The sequence below is a fragment of the Glycine soja genome, chromosome 10 (genome assembly GCF_004193775.1).
Source record: "Glycine soja cultivar W05 chromosome 10, ASM419377v2, whole genome shotgun sequence".
NCBI classification, from domain to species: Eukaryota; Viridiplantae; Streptophyta; class Magnoliopsida; order Fabales; family Fabaceae; genus Glycine; species Glycine soja.
Window position 1 is genome coordinate 26,515,885 of NC_041011.1, and position 14,822 is coordinate 26,530,706.

The 14,822-nt window shown below is 33.6% G+C and overlaps 1 protein-coding gene across 1 annotated transcript; it reads left to right on the forward strand.

Annotated features, from left to right (window-relative positions):
• The first annotated feature begins 436 nt into the window (after positions 1–436).
• LOC114371571 (heat shock protein 90-2-like) lies at positions 437–1,196 on the forward strand. The gene is made up of 2 exons (XM_028328971.1): positions 437–457; positions 543–1,196. The coding sequence occupies exons 1-2, from the start codon at positions 437–439 to the stop codon at positions 1,194–1,196; spliced, it is 675 nt and encodes a 224-aa protein (XP_028184772.1).
• Positions 1,197–14,822: the final 13,626 nt, after the last annotated feature.

Here is a 14,822-nt window from a genome sequence, read left to right on the forward strand (position 1 = left end):
AGAGTAGCAATCAACGGTCAAATATGAGGTTCTAAGGTGGCTGCTGCATGATGCAATTGCCATTTGATTGCATGCAGAACTTGTGCTCATTTTTGGTAATTGGTATTGAATGGTTTTATTGGTTGGACCGTTGAACAACATGGGGCTGGAGATGTTATCAACCATGTTTGGTGGACTTGCAGCTGGTAGCCTGGCTGTTCCTAACAGATCAAATGGTTAGCATAGTTTTGTAATTATCTAAATAGATTTTATACTACGTTGTTGTCTTTTGTCCAACTAGTTTTTATACTGCCCTCCCTGACTAGTGTGACTTCATTGTTTTAATCAGAGCCACCGGAGCAATTGTATGCCACCCAACTTTCTCAGCTGCAAGAGATGAGGTTCTTTGACACGCAAGAGAACATAAGGGCTCTTATTGCTACATCAGGGAACATTCATGCAGCAGTTCAACTTGAAGGTCATCTTGAAGAACTTGGTTCAACTCTGCATATCTTGTTGCTTAGAAGGTCATTGTTACAACCAAACACAATGATGATGAATAGTATGTTTGGGAGTCTCAAGCTGGAGGTTCTTTCACTGTCACCAGGGATAACACTGGTGAGGTTCTTGGCAGGGGTACTAAGATCACTCTCTACCTCAAGGAAGATCAGCTTGAGTACCTTGAGGAGCGCCGCTTGAAGGATTTGATCAAGAAGCATTCTGAGTTCATTAGCTACCCAATTTTTCTTTGGATTGAGAAAACTACCGAGAAGGAGATCTCTGATGATGAGGATGAGGAAGAGAAGAAGGATGAGGAGGGTAAGTTGGAGGATGATGATGAAGAGAAGGAGAAGGAAGAAAAAAAGAAAAAGAAGATTAAGGAAGTGTCACATGAATGCTCCTTGGTGAACAAGCACAAGCCCATTTGGATGAGAAAGCCTGAGGAGATCACAAAGGAGGAGTATTCTACTTTCTACAAGACTCTCACCAATGACTGGGAAGAGCATTTGGCTGTCAAGCACTTCTCAGGTGAGGGACAATTGGAGTTTAAGGCTATCCTCTTTGTTCCTAAGAGGGCACCTTTTGACCTCTTTGACACAAGGAAGAAGCCTAACAATATTAAGCTTTATGTCCGTCGTGTCTTTATGATGGACAATTGTGAGGAGTTGATTCCTGAGTATTTGGGCTTTGCCAAGTGCTTTGCCAAGGGTACCTAGCAGTTAGCCAGATCTTTGGCTTCGTAATTCAAGTTGGTTAGCATGTATTAGGTCACCACAGTTCTGCACCTTGCAAATGCTAGAATGTATATACAACAGTACTGCTTGTACTATTTTTAATGTTATATATATATATATATGTATATATATATATATATATATATATATATATATATATATGTATATATATATATATGTATATGTATGTATGCTTTTGCTGATAAATAAAAAGCAATGCACATGCTTCTCAATCACACCCAAAATACAATACTCAATGCAGAAACTGACACACCAAATGCATAACAGAGAGACATGCATAACTGTAGAAAAGTGACCAAACACAGCTGTCCTATAAATTACTAAACACATGTGATACTGAGCAAACTTGTCCCATTTTCACACTTGTTTGTCTACATTTTGGTTAACTGCTAAGGCTGCAACTTGGATTTCACACACAAAAAAGCCATGCCCAGAAACCAAAACTAGTTCAACAAAAAAGCTAACCTTGGTCTCTTTCAAGTTTCAAGAACAGCACCACCAAGGCCAATAATAGGTTGATCCCTAACTACTAAGTTTTCTTCTTTGATTCGAGTTGATTTAATTCAACATAAAAATAAAAATAAAGGTTGAAAAAGAAGTATGAAAAAAGAAATTTCATATCAAACAAACTCAAATTGTCCAACAAGATGTTGGGAAAATAGTGAAACAAAGTAGATTTCAAACCATAAGGAAAATTATTAACAGGTAAGTTTTAAGAATTGGAATTATTGTCATACAAAATTGGCAATTTCTGAAGCTATGGATTTTAATTCTACTGCCCTAATGCCAAGACATGGTCAACGACAACTACATACACTCAAATGTCATACATACCTATTACTTCCTTCACCCTAAACTTTCTTCACTAATAACAAAAACAATTGGTCAGAAGGGAAACTACATACACTCAAATGTCATACATACACTCAAATGTCATACATACCTATTACCATTCTCTCCCCTGAACAAGTGACATTCCATATTCCACCTTTGCTCTGTCACTTGCCTAACCCATCACTAAAATTGGAGTAAGGAATTATTTTTTTCTTTTTTTGTCTATTCTCCCTTAAAGATTAAAAAATCATTCTTAACTCTTTTTTTTTTTAATTTTAAATTCAAATCCTTTCGAAGAAATTACTCTTATTATCTTCATAATTTTAATTTTTATCTTTGAATCTATATTTTATAAATCTTACTTTAATTAATCCTTTACATCTTTTCTTACTTTGATTTTACCTTTTATATATTAGCTAAACTAAAAAAAAAACCTATGTAATGCACAAGATTCTTGCTAATTAACATATCCAAATCTTCTATACGGACAAGGTTTATGTATAAGGTGATGCTTTGGTACCATGAAGAAATAGATGTGTCAATTTCAGCAGCTAATGAAAATACTTCAAAAAGAATTTTAAAAAACGCCTAATTTCCTTCTGATTCTCTCCCCTACAATGAGTCTCATACAATGCAATACAGAACAGTCAAAACCAGCCATAGAAAAAGTAGAATCCAATCCAACAATACAACCATAGTGTAATGTGTTACTCGTGACTCAACAAATTGAAAATTGTTCCAAGTCAAGTCATTTCCAAATACTACTATTTCTAATTATAATAATAATAACAGTAATAAAAATCCTACCCCTGCTCCCTAACACTAAACCCATCTAAAATAGTAAAATACGTAAATCCTTCATAAGCAGCTACCTAAAACCATCACAAAACACAACACACATATGAACATGACCAAGGTTTTAAAAAACGGTCCACGACCACAATTTTGGCCGCAATGTTAAGGTTTCTGGGGGTGTCCCAGACCACAATTGTAGCCACCACATTTATCTATAGTTTCCCATAATATCAAGAAATGCACGACCTTAACCGCAATTTATTTCAGAAGATGTGTCAGGTACTGACCTGGTTAGTGGAGGTATACCAACCATAAGGCCAAGATACAAGTTGAAAAATATATCTGCCTTAGAAACTATAGTTGATTGAATCTGGGAATGTTAGTATCTTTTGAGCTGAACAATGAAACCATGCATATTTACTAATTCACAGAGGACTGGGTTGTTTGTTTTAACATATCGATTTTTACGCCCATTATATTTAAAAAGTCAGAGTGTGGATGCACTAACTCGTAGGTTTAAGGGGGAAAATAAATATAAATGACAAAGGCTAATCAAGTAAACAAACAGTGAAACAACTAGAGAACAAGTGTTACTATTAAGCAAAGTTTTCCATTTTCCCCTTTAAATGCAAAGGTAACCCCAAATTTTATGCTCACCGATAGCTTAATTAACAACAACATTAAATAGACTATGAAGAAGCTAAACAATAATATATAGTACTTTTAAGGTGGGGGTGGGGGAAATAGAATATTGACATGCATGCATTTAATTTCCTACTAGGATAAAGTAACAAGCTAATTGAAGAATCTATATTCTGTATAGTTATGATTACCATGTAGAAAAGCATCCCTCCCTCCCTCTTGGCTCTCAATAAAATCTGATCATATATCTTCCTCAGTGCTAAAATCCTCTTAATTAAAATTTCCCCTTTTAGTTATAGACAATAAACAGCCAAACTTGGCACTTTTGCTGCAGTTGATCTAGAGAATGACTTTTGTTCTCAACAATTTATTTACCGCTAGATATGAAACATGTTGATTACCATGTCGTTTGTTTCTCTTATAAAAAACAGTGAAACAAAAAAAGTTGCCTTATTTTTGTTGAAGTTTCAACCACTTTTTCTAATTGTTCTTTTATCCAATGATTTTCAGTATGCAATACCAACTTACCAATCAACAAGTGAAACTAAGATACACCAACTTACCAACCAACAACAACCCATAAGAAAATTTTTTATTTTTAATAATTTCTAAACGCACAATCAAAATTAATAAACAAAAAGTACCTTGTGCCAGCAATAGATTCAGAAGGTGGTTCAGTCCTTATGGTCTTCAATTTAACCTTCTTGAGTAACTCTTCTAATTGATCTAAGTTCCTCTGAAAAATGTAACAAAATTAATTCAAACCCAGAGATAACTTTGTTCACTGCAGTTTCAAATTTCTGATTTATTACTCTTCTAATCATATCCCCAATCATATAACAATATTTAATTGTTTGTTGTTAAGCACATTACTATTTATTTTCTTTAAATTTATGAAGCTACAAAGTATAAGATTTTTATGATGATATGTTAAAAATAAATTCTGAGTCACTATATGAAAACAAAAAGAATGGTATCAATTGAATAATAACTACAATTAATGACTCTAATTTGTTAGGACTAAGCTCAGGCATATTTCTTTCTTCATGTAGGTGTTCAAGCTGGAACCAGATATTATTACAAATTTGGGGATAGTTCTATTCCAGCCATGAGCCAAGAGCATTTCTTTTAGACTTTTCCAAAACCTAGTCCAAATAATTATCCAACTCGAATAGCAGTTCTTGGACTCTTAGTTTCAGTTGAAGCTTAACCATAAGTCTCATACTATTCATCAAACCAAAAAAGTACACAACGCAAATAAAAAATACATTATTGAACAGTGTCATTCATGTATCAAGAAATAGTTCAGATGGGGCAAGACGAAAATTGTATCCAACCACTTGTGCATTTTTATAATTATAATAATAACCCTTAATCAGTGTGAAGAAGAAAACTAGTACAGTAACGTAGATTCCTTTTGTCATTTGAATCCAACAGGTTATGCATATCTAATAATGGAGGAAAATAATCCAAACCACAAATGCATATCTAATAAATCCAACAAGTTACGCTCGAAGTGCACCAATCCAGATACGAAAAAGGCGAAACCAAAACAACCAAGAACATAAACTTCCTTAGTACTCTGACTTAAGTAAACCCTTTGGCCTTCAAATCCTTTTCACATATTCAATGATGACATTGTCAGGGCAACTCAACAAGTCGATAATCACATTTTAAAAGTCTTACTTAAGTAAACCCTTAATACTATAACACCTTCAACCATTACCAAACAAGAACTCAAAAACATCGACATCCTTACCTTCACACTAGCAAGGTGGCGACACCACTCCAAAGGGCACGACTTCGGCTACGTGGCGGTGGTGGGAACAATAGCTAGGGAGTCGACTTCAGCTTCCTTTTGCAGAGGTCAGGGAAACACAATGTGAGGGTGGGCACGACGGAGTCGACAGTGGGATGAGTTCAGGCAACAGTGCGCTATAGGTTTTTGGAGGACACGAGAGTGTTCAATCACCGCGAAATAGGAGTATATAAAGTACAAAATTAATGACGGTGTATGAGTAACACCGTCTTTGTATCTGACTATTTCTACGATGGTGTCTATAAATGCACCGTCTTAGATAAGTTCCACCAAAGCTACAAAGGCGGGGTTCAAAGGAAACGTCATTGTATACGAAATGCACCACATAAAAAACTTATATATTTACGTAAATGCCACCGTGTGCACTACTACGTCGGGTTATATAAGACCGACGTAGAATGTGCATCGTAAAATAGGATTTTTTTAGTAGTGTTGCCATTGTGATATAAACAAAAACGGTTTTTTATAACTGACTTAAATAGTGTGTCGTAAAAAATGGTATTTTTAGTAGTGAAAGATGAATGATTATTATAGTGGCCATGAAATGTGACCCATCAGCCAAGAATTCCAAACACTATTACACTCAACTGTATCAAAACAAATTATTTTCAACACTAAGATTGAATTGTGCCTCAAATTTCAACAGTAGGGAAGCTTTATGTTACCTAAGCTCTGATAGAAACATACCTCACAAATATACTAATTTTCTGCAAAAAGCACAGGTATAGCATTGGTAGGATTTCATTTATTTGAGAAAAAAAATTGAATTAAAAGGCATGCCATTTATATACGACATTGAAGTATCTCCTTTCCAAGATAATTTAAATGTGTCTTTTCCAGATTATATGAGTCATACGTACGTGCATATCAACAAATTACACTTATTTTGTAGACATACTTTTACATTCTCTAAGTTTCAGAATTAAAGGTTTCTCTTTTCCCTCTCCTTTTTCTTCTTCTTGCTTCTTCTACCTTTCTTCTATCTTCTTAATTTTTGTTGTTTCTATCCCTTCAATGGAGGGCTAAATTCGAGTTCAACTCAAGGATTTCAAGAGTGATGATAAATTTGAGTATCCCTTTCTTAATTTTTGAATTTCTACATGTTCTCTTCACTTTTCTAATTTCAGTTTCTGAATCTAATTTAAGATTATGATCAGATTTTCAAAATTAAGTTAGTGATATGAACCTCTCAAGGTCCAGCTATTTCAAAACATCATTTGCAATAGAGAAAGGCTCATTGACATGGTCAAGTTCCTCTTTGTTCACTTTACCTATTTTTAAGACGATTTGTAAGTAGATTGATATCATTAGGATTAGGATTGATTAATCCAAATGAGGTGATTGATTGGTTGCCAATGTCAATGCTATTTTGTGCCTAAATTCATGATAATTAGGGAATATGATTATGTTTTCAGTTTTCATCAATGAATGTAAGATGATGATATTATGAATTCATATTAGTTTTTCATGATCATAGATTTGTATTTCATTGTTGGAACTGTCATAAGTTTTCCTTCAGATTTGGATCCTCGGGTTGATAATTTTATGAATCTGTTTCTTATTTTCAGCTTGATTGTATTTTTTTCTCTGTTTGAATTTTGCAAATCAACAAAAATCCCCCTTGTATGCTTTATAAATTGTCTTTGAGAAATGAGCTAGGTGGTTATGCCCTATATTGCAAATCTAATTGGGGATCCCAGTGATTTTCATAGCAACCCGGGAATTACTATCAATGACAACTGGTCTTGCCTTCATTATATGAATTGACAAGAGGTACCTCAACCATATAAAAAGACACATGTACAGACCCTAACTAACAGGTGCATTGCTCCAACTCAAAAAATTTACCATATATCCATGTCAAAAGATAGAACCCCTTGTCATATAACTACTATAATATATACTGCAGCCCCTTCAAACATAGAGCTAGATTATATCCTATCATTCTCGTTCATCTAAGATTCTTTATCTAATTATTTTAATTTCCCCTCTGTTTTGTTTACCAGGTTTCCATGGCTGCAAAGAAATCCAGGTCCATTTAAATAGGTGTATACTTAAAGTTAGCATATATAATTGTGCTCATTCCTTTCATAGTCCACTCTAAACATTATAGCATCACTTCTTGTAGTCTTCATACTGAGTTGACATTTTGGTATACACAAAGTATTTCCTCTTTTCTTCTAATATCCATCCTACAATCCTTTCAAACATTCCATTGGATTCATGGAACATTCAATAAAAAAGGAAAAATTCTTCATCTATATATAATTAACTCACATTCAAATTTAGGAAATTCCTGTTTAAAAACAGTATTGTTCCTATATAACCAAATAGACAAAACAGATGCAAACCAAACAATCGGCCAAACCATGTTAGATTTCTTTCCCAATAATCCCTAATTATGCTGTAGAAAAAGCTCTTTAGTCTCCACTAACATCACACTTTGGACCCCAAGCCAACCACAGCAGTAGTTCCAAATGTCATTTTAAAACCTACAAGACGACATCATGTGTCAGTGTTTCTTTCTCCAAATTAAATGATAGAATGAGCATTTGAAATTTATATTGTTTTGGGTAATAGTCATTGTTTTCACTTGGTTTTTATTTAATTTGAGACTTGTTATTTTTCTAATGAATCTTTTATCATGAATAGTACTCCAAAGAGAAGGCAATTTATATTTCATTTTAAAATTTTAATTTCTCTTTTTGATCACATAGACCTTAATAGTTTCTGTATTTAATGTATATTGTCATATAGTTATATATCTGCATAATTAATTTCTATTTTGATTTTCATCAATGTAATTTCAACCAAATATATTTTACATATTCTTTTTGCATTACAGCCCATTAAGAATAAAAAGAAAGCTAGTAAATCGAGAAAGGAACACATACACTTACTTGTTTGGGCTACAGAATGGCGTCTCGTCCCTAAAACTCGAGAAAATGGAAAGATTGATAGGGTAAAAATTTATTTTCTGCATACTTTCATCTAGTTTGTAGTTTCTTACGTTTTTATGTTTTTTCTTTACTCTGACACACTTTTAGTGGTGCTTTAGTTATAGAAAGAATTTTCATATGTTTAACGTTTGTACTTTTTCACATGCAAAGTCAACACGAACACACATTATATATCAAAAGTGTAGAGAATATCAAAAGTTGATGAGAGTAAAATAAAGAAATAGAATAGGATATGAAGTGTAAAGAATGGTAAATAGTGATGGAATAGGTTATGAATTAAGGAAGTGAAATAAAGAGTTGGAAACCTCTAGTTCAGTTTACTGTGTTTTTCTTCATCATCTTCGTTTGGTTGTAGTGTTATTAATATTTCCTAGCAATGTTGACAAATTGATGTTTTGCAGCTCTATATTCATAAGGAATCTGAGATTAAATGTCGTTCTCTGAAAGAGGTTAAGAGATATGAGTCTCAGTGGAAAAAAGAACTAATGACAAACAAGGGAAAGAATGAATAAAATGTGTGGCACTGAAAAGCAAATCAAAGAAAGTATGGACATCTTTTTTTTGAAAAAAAAAAAACAAAGAAGCATAGCACTTTTAATTTCATTTCAGCATGTTGTTTCCTGTTTTACTAAATGCAGTAGAAAATGCTTGCTAATGAGGTAACAAAACCCAGAATGCTACACACACAAACCTTCAATTGATTTAATTGTTTCGGTTACTTTAATTGTTTTGAGGTTGAATTTTTGTTGGTTAGTTTTTGCATGATCTATATAATTAGAATATACTCATTATGATAATAAATGTTCTTGTAGATATAGCTTTTCAATACACAGACACATAACACATTACACTCTTGTTATTTTTTTAATGAACCAATATATTCATGGAATAAATCTTTGGAAATATAGCCTATACCTACACTTTGTAGCAAATGTAGGAATAAACTTATATAGATATGCCAACAAGCATTTTGTGTCACTATAGCCTATACTTTTTTATAAAAGCTTCAATACTATTTCAATTTAAAATAATCATAAATACTTATAATAAATTTAATTAAGAAAGACATAACTTAAATAATTATATTCAAAATATATATTTAATTACCCATATAAATAATTACATTGTCATCCATTGATAAAAAAAATGAAAACACTTGAGTTTTTACAAATATATATATATATATATATATATATATATATATATATATATATATATATAATACATCATATAATAAGAAAGAAATACTATTTTACATTTCCTATCCATCCATAACAAAAGAAAATAAAAATCTTTATGTCCTCACAATGTGAATTTTACATTTCATAGAGAGAGAGAGAGAGAGCAGCTCCTGGTCTTCTTGGACATAATTTTATTGGATTTTTTTTATGATTTGATATCCAATGGAAAAAGAGAAGACTTTAGAGGCAATTTCATTCATTAGTGTGAGTAGATACATGAAGGGATTGGTATATAACTTAACATTCTTACATCATTCAATAAATTTTATTCTGAGAGAATGTCTAGAATATGCATATTTACCTTGCCATAAGCCTTTTCAAATGTTGCAATCATTTCAAGCACAAATGTTCCATGATCAATTCCCAAGTTGTAAGTAGTACAACCTGAACAACAATATATCACATTTTACTTTAGCATGCAGAGTAAACCAGATAAACCTATAAATATCAAAATACTCATACAAAAGCACAAATTTGTCCATATAGATAAGCAAGGGAAGAAAAAGAACAATTCACCAATTTGCCCATATATATATGCAAGGGAATAAAAAGAACAATTCACCTATCTTCTCTGTTGTGAAGAGCTTTTGCAAAGTAGTAATGCCCTACAAGCAACTTAGTAAATTGATCTCTCTAGATACGAAATAAAAGCATTGAATTGAAACATGATAAGAAAATGATCGTAACTCAAATTCAGCACCTAAAACTCAAATTACTTGCTGAAACGATCAAGACATGCATGGTCGTATAGGAGATTGGGGAAAAGAACGGGTGTGGTGTCACCTTTTGAGAGTTTGAGAATGAACGAATGTGAGGTTGGAATTGGAGGCTAGGGTTTTGGTGCAGTGGATGAGCTCATCATACGAGAGGCGTTGATTGTTGACAGTAGTGACCGAGTTTAGCCTGTTGGTGTTTTAGGGAATCCTTATAAAATACCAATAACCACCAAGAACACATTATGTTAGATTATTAAGAGGGGTTATGAAGAATATCTGAATCCAAAGTAATTGTTCAAACAAATGTTGTGGAATCTGAACAATAATAACGAACAATTGATTTAATGAGCTTCCTCAACTTAATCACTTTATTCCTTATGGGACTATAGTTTTCTCTTTAGATGGGATTATTAGGGTTTTCATTATCTCCCAATGGGCTAAACTAATTTCCGCTTATTAAGCACATATCAATTTTTTGATGATAGTCTAATAGGGTCACCAAATTAGATCACTTATATATATTGAGCCCATAAAAATTAAAATGTAAATAGCTAATATAAATGTTATAATATAATATGTAGCTCACATTAATTAATTAGGATATATAAAATTCGAAATAATCTCGCACTTGTGCTTCATATTAACTTTAAACATTTATACTACAAGTCTTTAAGCATGCAACCATATGTTATTTCCTTTAAGTCTCTTCTTTAAAAAATCTGGTCCATCTCATATAGTAACACAAAACCATTGTAGTTTTCATCACTAGTCAACCTAATTGAGCTACAATGATCACCAATGTCACATATACTTAATGACATAAATCAAATATGGATAAGTGGCACAAAAATAACATTTAATGTGATCTTATTCAGGTTCATTTCTAACTAGTTCAAACTTTATTCTTTTTAAAGATCAATCCAAACACAACATAAATATTGCAAACAAAACAAGTTTAAAAAGAAATGATAAACTTCAACTTTATTTTATAGAAAATTCAATCTATACAAATATCTAAAAACATAAAACATAGAACTTAAATGAGATACCCACTAAACTAAGATACTATAAGGAACCACATCCATAAGAGCAATGTGCTCATGAAAAACTTTAGGTACCAAACCTTTCGTAAGTGGGTTAGCTAGCATATCATTACTTCTTAAATGTTCTATGGATATCTGTTTAATTCGAACTCTTTTCTTAACAACCAGAAACTTGATTGGTTGTACCACTATTTTTGTTGGAGTAAAGAACTGTCGATTTATTATCACAATAAATTTTCAATGGTCTTTCAATACCATCAACCACACGCAAACTAGTGACAAAGTTTTGCAGCCATATCCCATGATTGGATGCCTTAAAACAAGCAATGAACTCCACAACCATGGTCGAAGAAGCTACTATACTCTATTTAGCATACTTCCAAGAGATAGCTCCTCCAGCCAACATAAATATGTAGCTAGATGTGGAGTGTTTGTTGTCTTGACATCCATCAAAATCGAAGTCTGAGTACCTACTGATCTCCAAATTGTCATACTTCTGATAAGTGAGCATGTATCCTTTTGTTCTCTTCAAGTAACGCATAACAATTTTAGTTGTTTTCCAATCATGCATTCCAAGATTACTCAAATATCTTCCCTTAACTCCTACTGCAAATGCTATATCGGAACGAGTGCAAACTTGAGCGTACATTAGACTTCCTACTACTGACGCATAAGGAATTTTTTGCATCTTTGTTCTTTCAAGGTCATAATTGGGGCATTGTTTGAGACTAAATTTGTCTCCTTTGGCTATCAAAGTATCTCCTGGTTTAATATCTTTCATAGATGGATTTATTTAGTTTGCAACCCATAGAGTTTGAGTCGCCTAATACAAAGTTTTCGGGTTGCACCATATAAATCGTTTCTTCAATGTCACCATTTAGAAACAGTCTTAACATTCATCTGATGTAGCTATAAATCATTATGAGTTACCAGTGTCATTATTGTTCTAAAAGAATCCTTTAAAGAAACAGGAGAAAAGGTTTCTTTATAGTCAATGTCTTCCTTTTGAGTAAAACATTTAGCAACTAGACAAGCCTTATATCTCTCAACATTGCCCTTTGAATCCCTTTTGGTTTTAAATATCCATTTGCAACCAATAGGTTTCACACCTTTAGGCAATTCGATAAGATTCCAAGCATCATTGTCTTGCATAGATTTCATCTCATCCTTCATGGCATCGACCCAATTTTGAGAGATAGAACTATGCATAGCTTGACAAAAGTTGATTGGATCATCCCCTGTTAAACCAATGTCATCCTCATGTTCTTGGAGAAAGATAATATAATCATCTGAGATTAAACTTCTCCTCTCTCTAACAAATCTCCTTAATGGCTTGAGGGAGAACCTCATTGTTGTCTTGTTCTTGAACAATGCCATCAATAATAATTGGAACATTGTTTTCTATTACTGGAGTTGTTTCTTGAATTGTAATAGGTATGAAGACTTGAGCACTGTCAATAATAGGCTCTTCCTTAAAGACAACATTCCTCATGTTCTCTTCCTTCCCAAACTCAACTTTCTCAAGAAATATCACCACATTTCCCATTTCAAAAAAAGATCTTAAAATGAGATCCTAAAACTTATAGCCCCGAGAGCATTCGGCATAGCCAACAAAATAGCAGCTAATTGTTTTTGAATCCAACTTTCTTTCATGCGGCCTATAAGGTTGTGCCTCAGCCGAACAACCCAAAATATGCAAGTGTTTAATGCTTGGCTTTTTTCCCCGTCCAAAGTTCATAAGGGGTTTTCACTATTAAAAAAACTACTTTTTACAACGCGGTATCTACGACGGTTGTCAAAGACTATCTTAGAAAGCATGCCAGTGGCATTTTTGTAAATATTCTGATTTGAAATAAAGGCAGTTTTAGTAACCCGTCTTTAAATAAGCTATTCTATGACGGTTATTTATAAAACCTCCTTAAAATTTATTTGCAAAAAAAATATTAATAGTTAAGACCCCTCGAGGCTTCTAGAATATTCCCAATAAACACTCTTTTTCTTCTCTGCAAACCCACAGCCTTCCCTCCCATCGTTCCCCCGGCCCCCTCGCCCTCGTCAGCTTCGACGCCGGCATCGCCGCCCGCCTCCTCATCCTCCACCACCCCACCGCCTCCTCCTCCTCCACCACCCCTCCTCGGTTTTGTTGGGAGCCCCAAAACCCGTCGCCTCGACCATTCGCTGTCGGAATCGAAGCTTGAGTCTCTCCCCATGGATTTGTTGGTATGTTATGGTTTCCCAATTTAAATTAATGAGTCCCCCCCCCCCCCTCCCCCCTCTAATTTTGGTGTTTTTTGTTTGATATGTGCTTGTTTGTGAGGGTATAGATGGAAATCGTGTGTGATTGTTGTTTCCTGGGATTTAAATTAATGAGTTTTCCCTAATTTGGTTTTTTTTTTTGTTTTACCGATTTGATATGAGGTTGATTGTGGGTTTAAATTGAGAAAAATGGTATGTCGGAAGGGGAAAAAGAGATTATTGTTGTTTCTCTGTTGCTGAAAGCCAATGTTAATGGGTCATGATTGTAGATACTCTATTGTTTTTTACGGTGGCTGCCTTGAACTTGAAGGATGTATCGGGATATAGTTGTGTAACTATTTGTTTGCCTTGCACGTGATTGTATCTCAATTTTGCTGGTTTGATGTTAGGGAAATCGTCTATACAACCTTGGATGTTTGATGTTTTTGCACACTGTTTCTTGTATTCCAGTATTAGGTCATTTTTATTTGTTGATTTCGATTTGTTGAATTTTATGCCTTGCCGATGTTTTATGTATTTGTAATCTCTGGGTTTCAGTGTTGTGTCCTCACTTGATTGAATGTAAAAGATGTTAGTACCGTGATAAAGTAGGCATACAGGAGTATTGATTTGTTGATTGCACAGTATTATCTTGCATATGTGCTTTGAAAGTGGTGCAAAATACTGATGCCATTGGAAAAACTGACTGAGATTGATAAGGGATGGCCTGTTTCTTCTTGCTTGATTTTATTGATTTGTATGATGTTCAAGAGCATTTGTGTTCTGTCTTAAATGACACCCTCTCTTAGTCATTGTTTATTTAATTATTGAGCTTAAACTTAGTGCTTATTTTGTTTTGAACTTTGAAGTTTAGTTGTTTTATGCAATGGCAGCGAAGAGCAAGATCCTAGTCCTTGGAGGAACAAGTTACATTGGAAAATTCATAGTTATGGCAAGCGTTGAAGCAGGTCACCCCACTTTTGCCTTAGTTAGGGAGAGCACCCTTTCTCATCCTGAAAAGTCTAAACTTATTCAGAGCTTCAAGAGCTTTGGAGTTACTCTTCTTTATGTATGTGCCTTCCAATCACAAATTTCTATTTTCTTTTCAAATAAAATACAACACTTTTTCAAAGTTCAATGATCCAATTTTTATGCTACCTCTGTGATTTAATTTGTAGGGTGATGTGTAAATGATCATGAAAGCCTTGTTAAGGCAATCAAGCAAGTTGATGTTCTAATATTTATGCTAGGTGGGCAGCAGATAGATGATCAAGTGAATGTCATAGCAATAAAAGAAGCTGG

Bases quoted from the DNA above. Each gene is read 5' to 3' on its own strand.
- LOC114371571 (XM_028328971.1), top strand. From the start codon at position 437: ATGCAGCAGTTCAACTTGAAG. The intron at 458-542 runs GTCATCTTGAAG...GATGATGAATAG, and splicing joins TGCAGCAGTTCAACTTGAAG to TATGTTTGGGAGTCTCAAGC.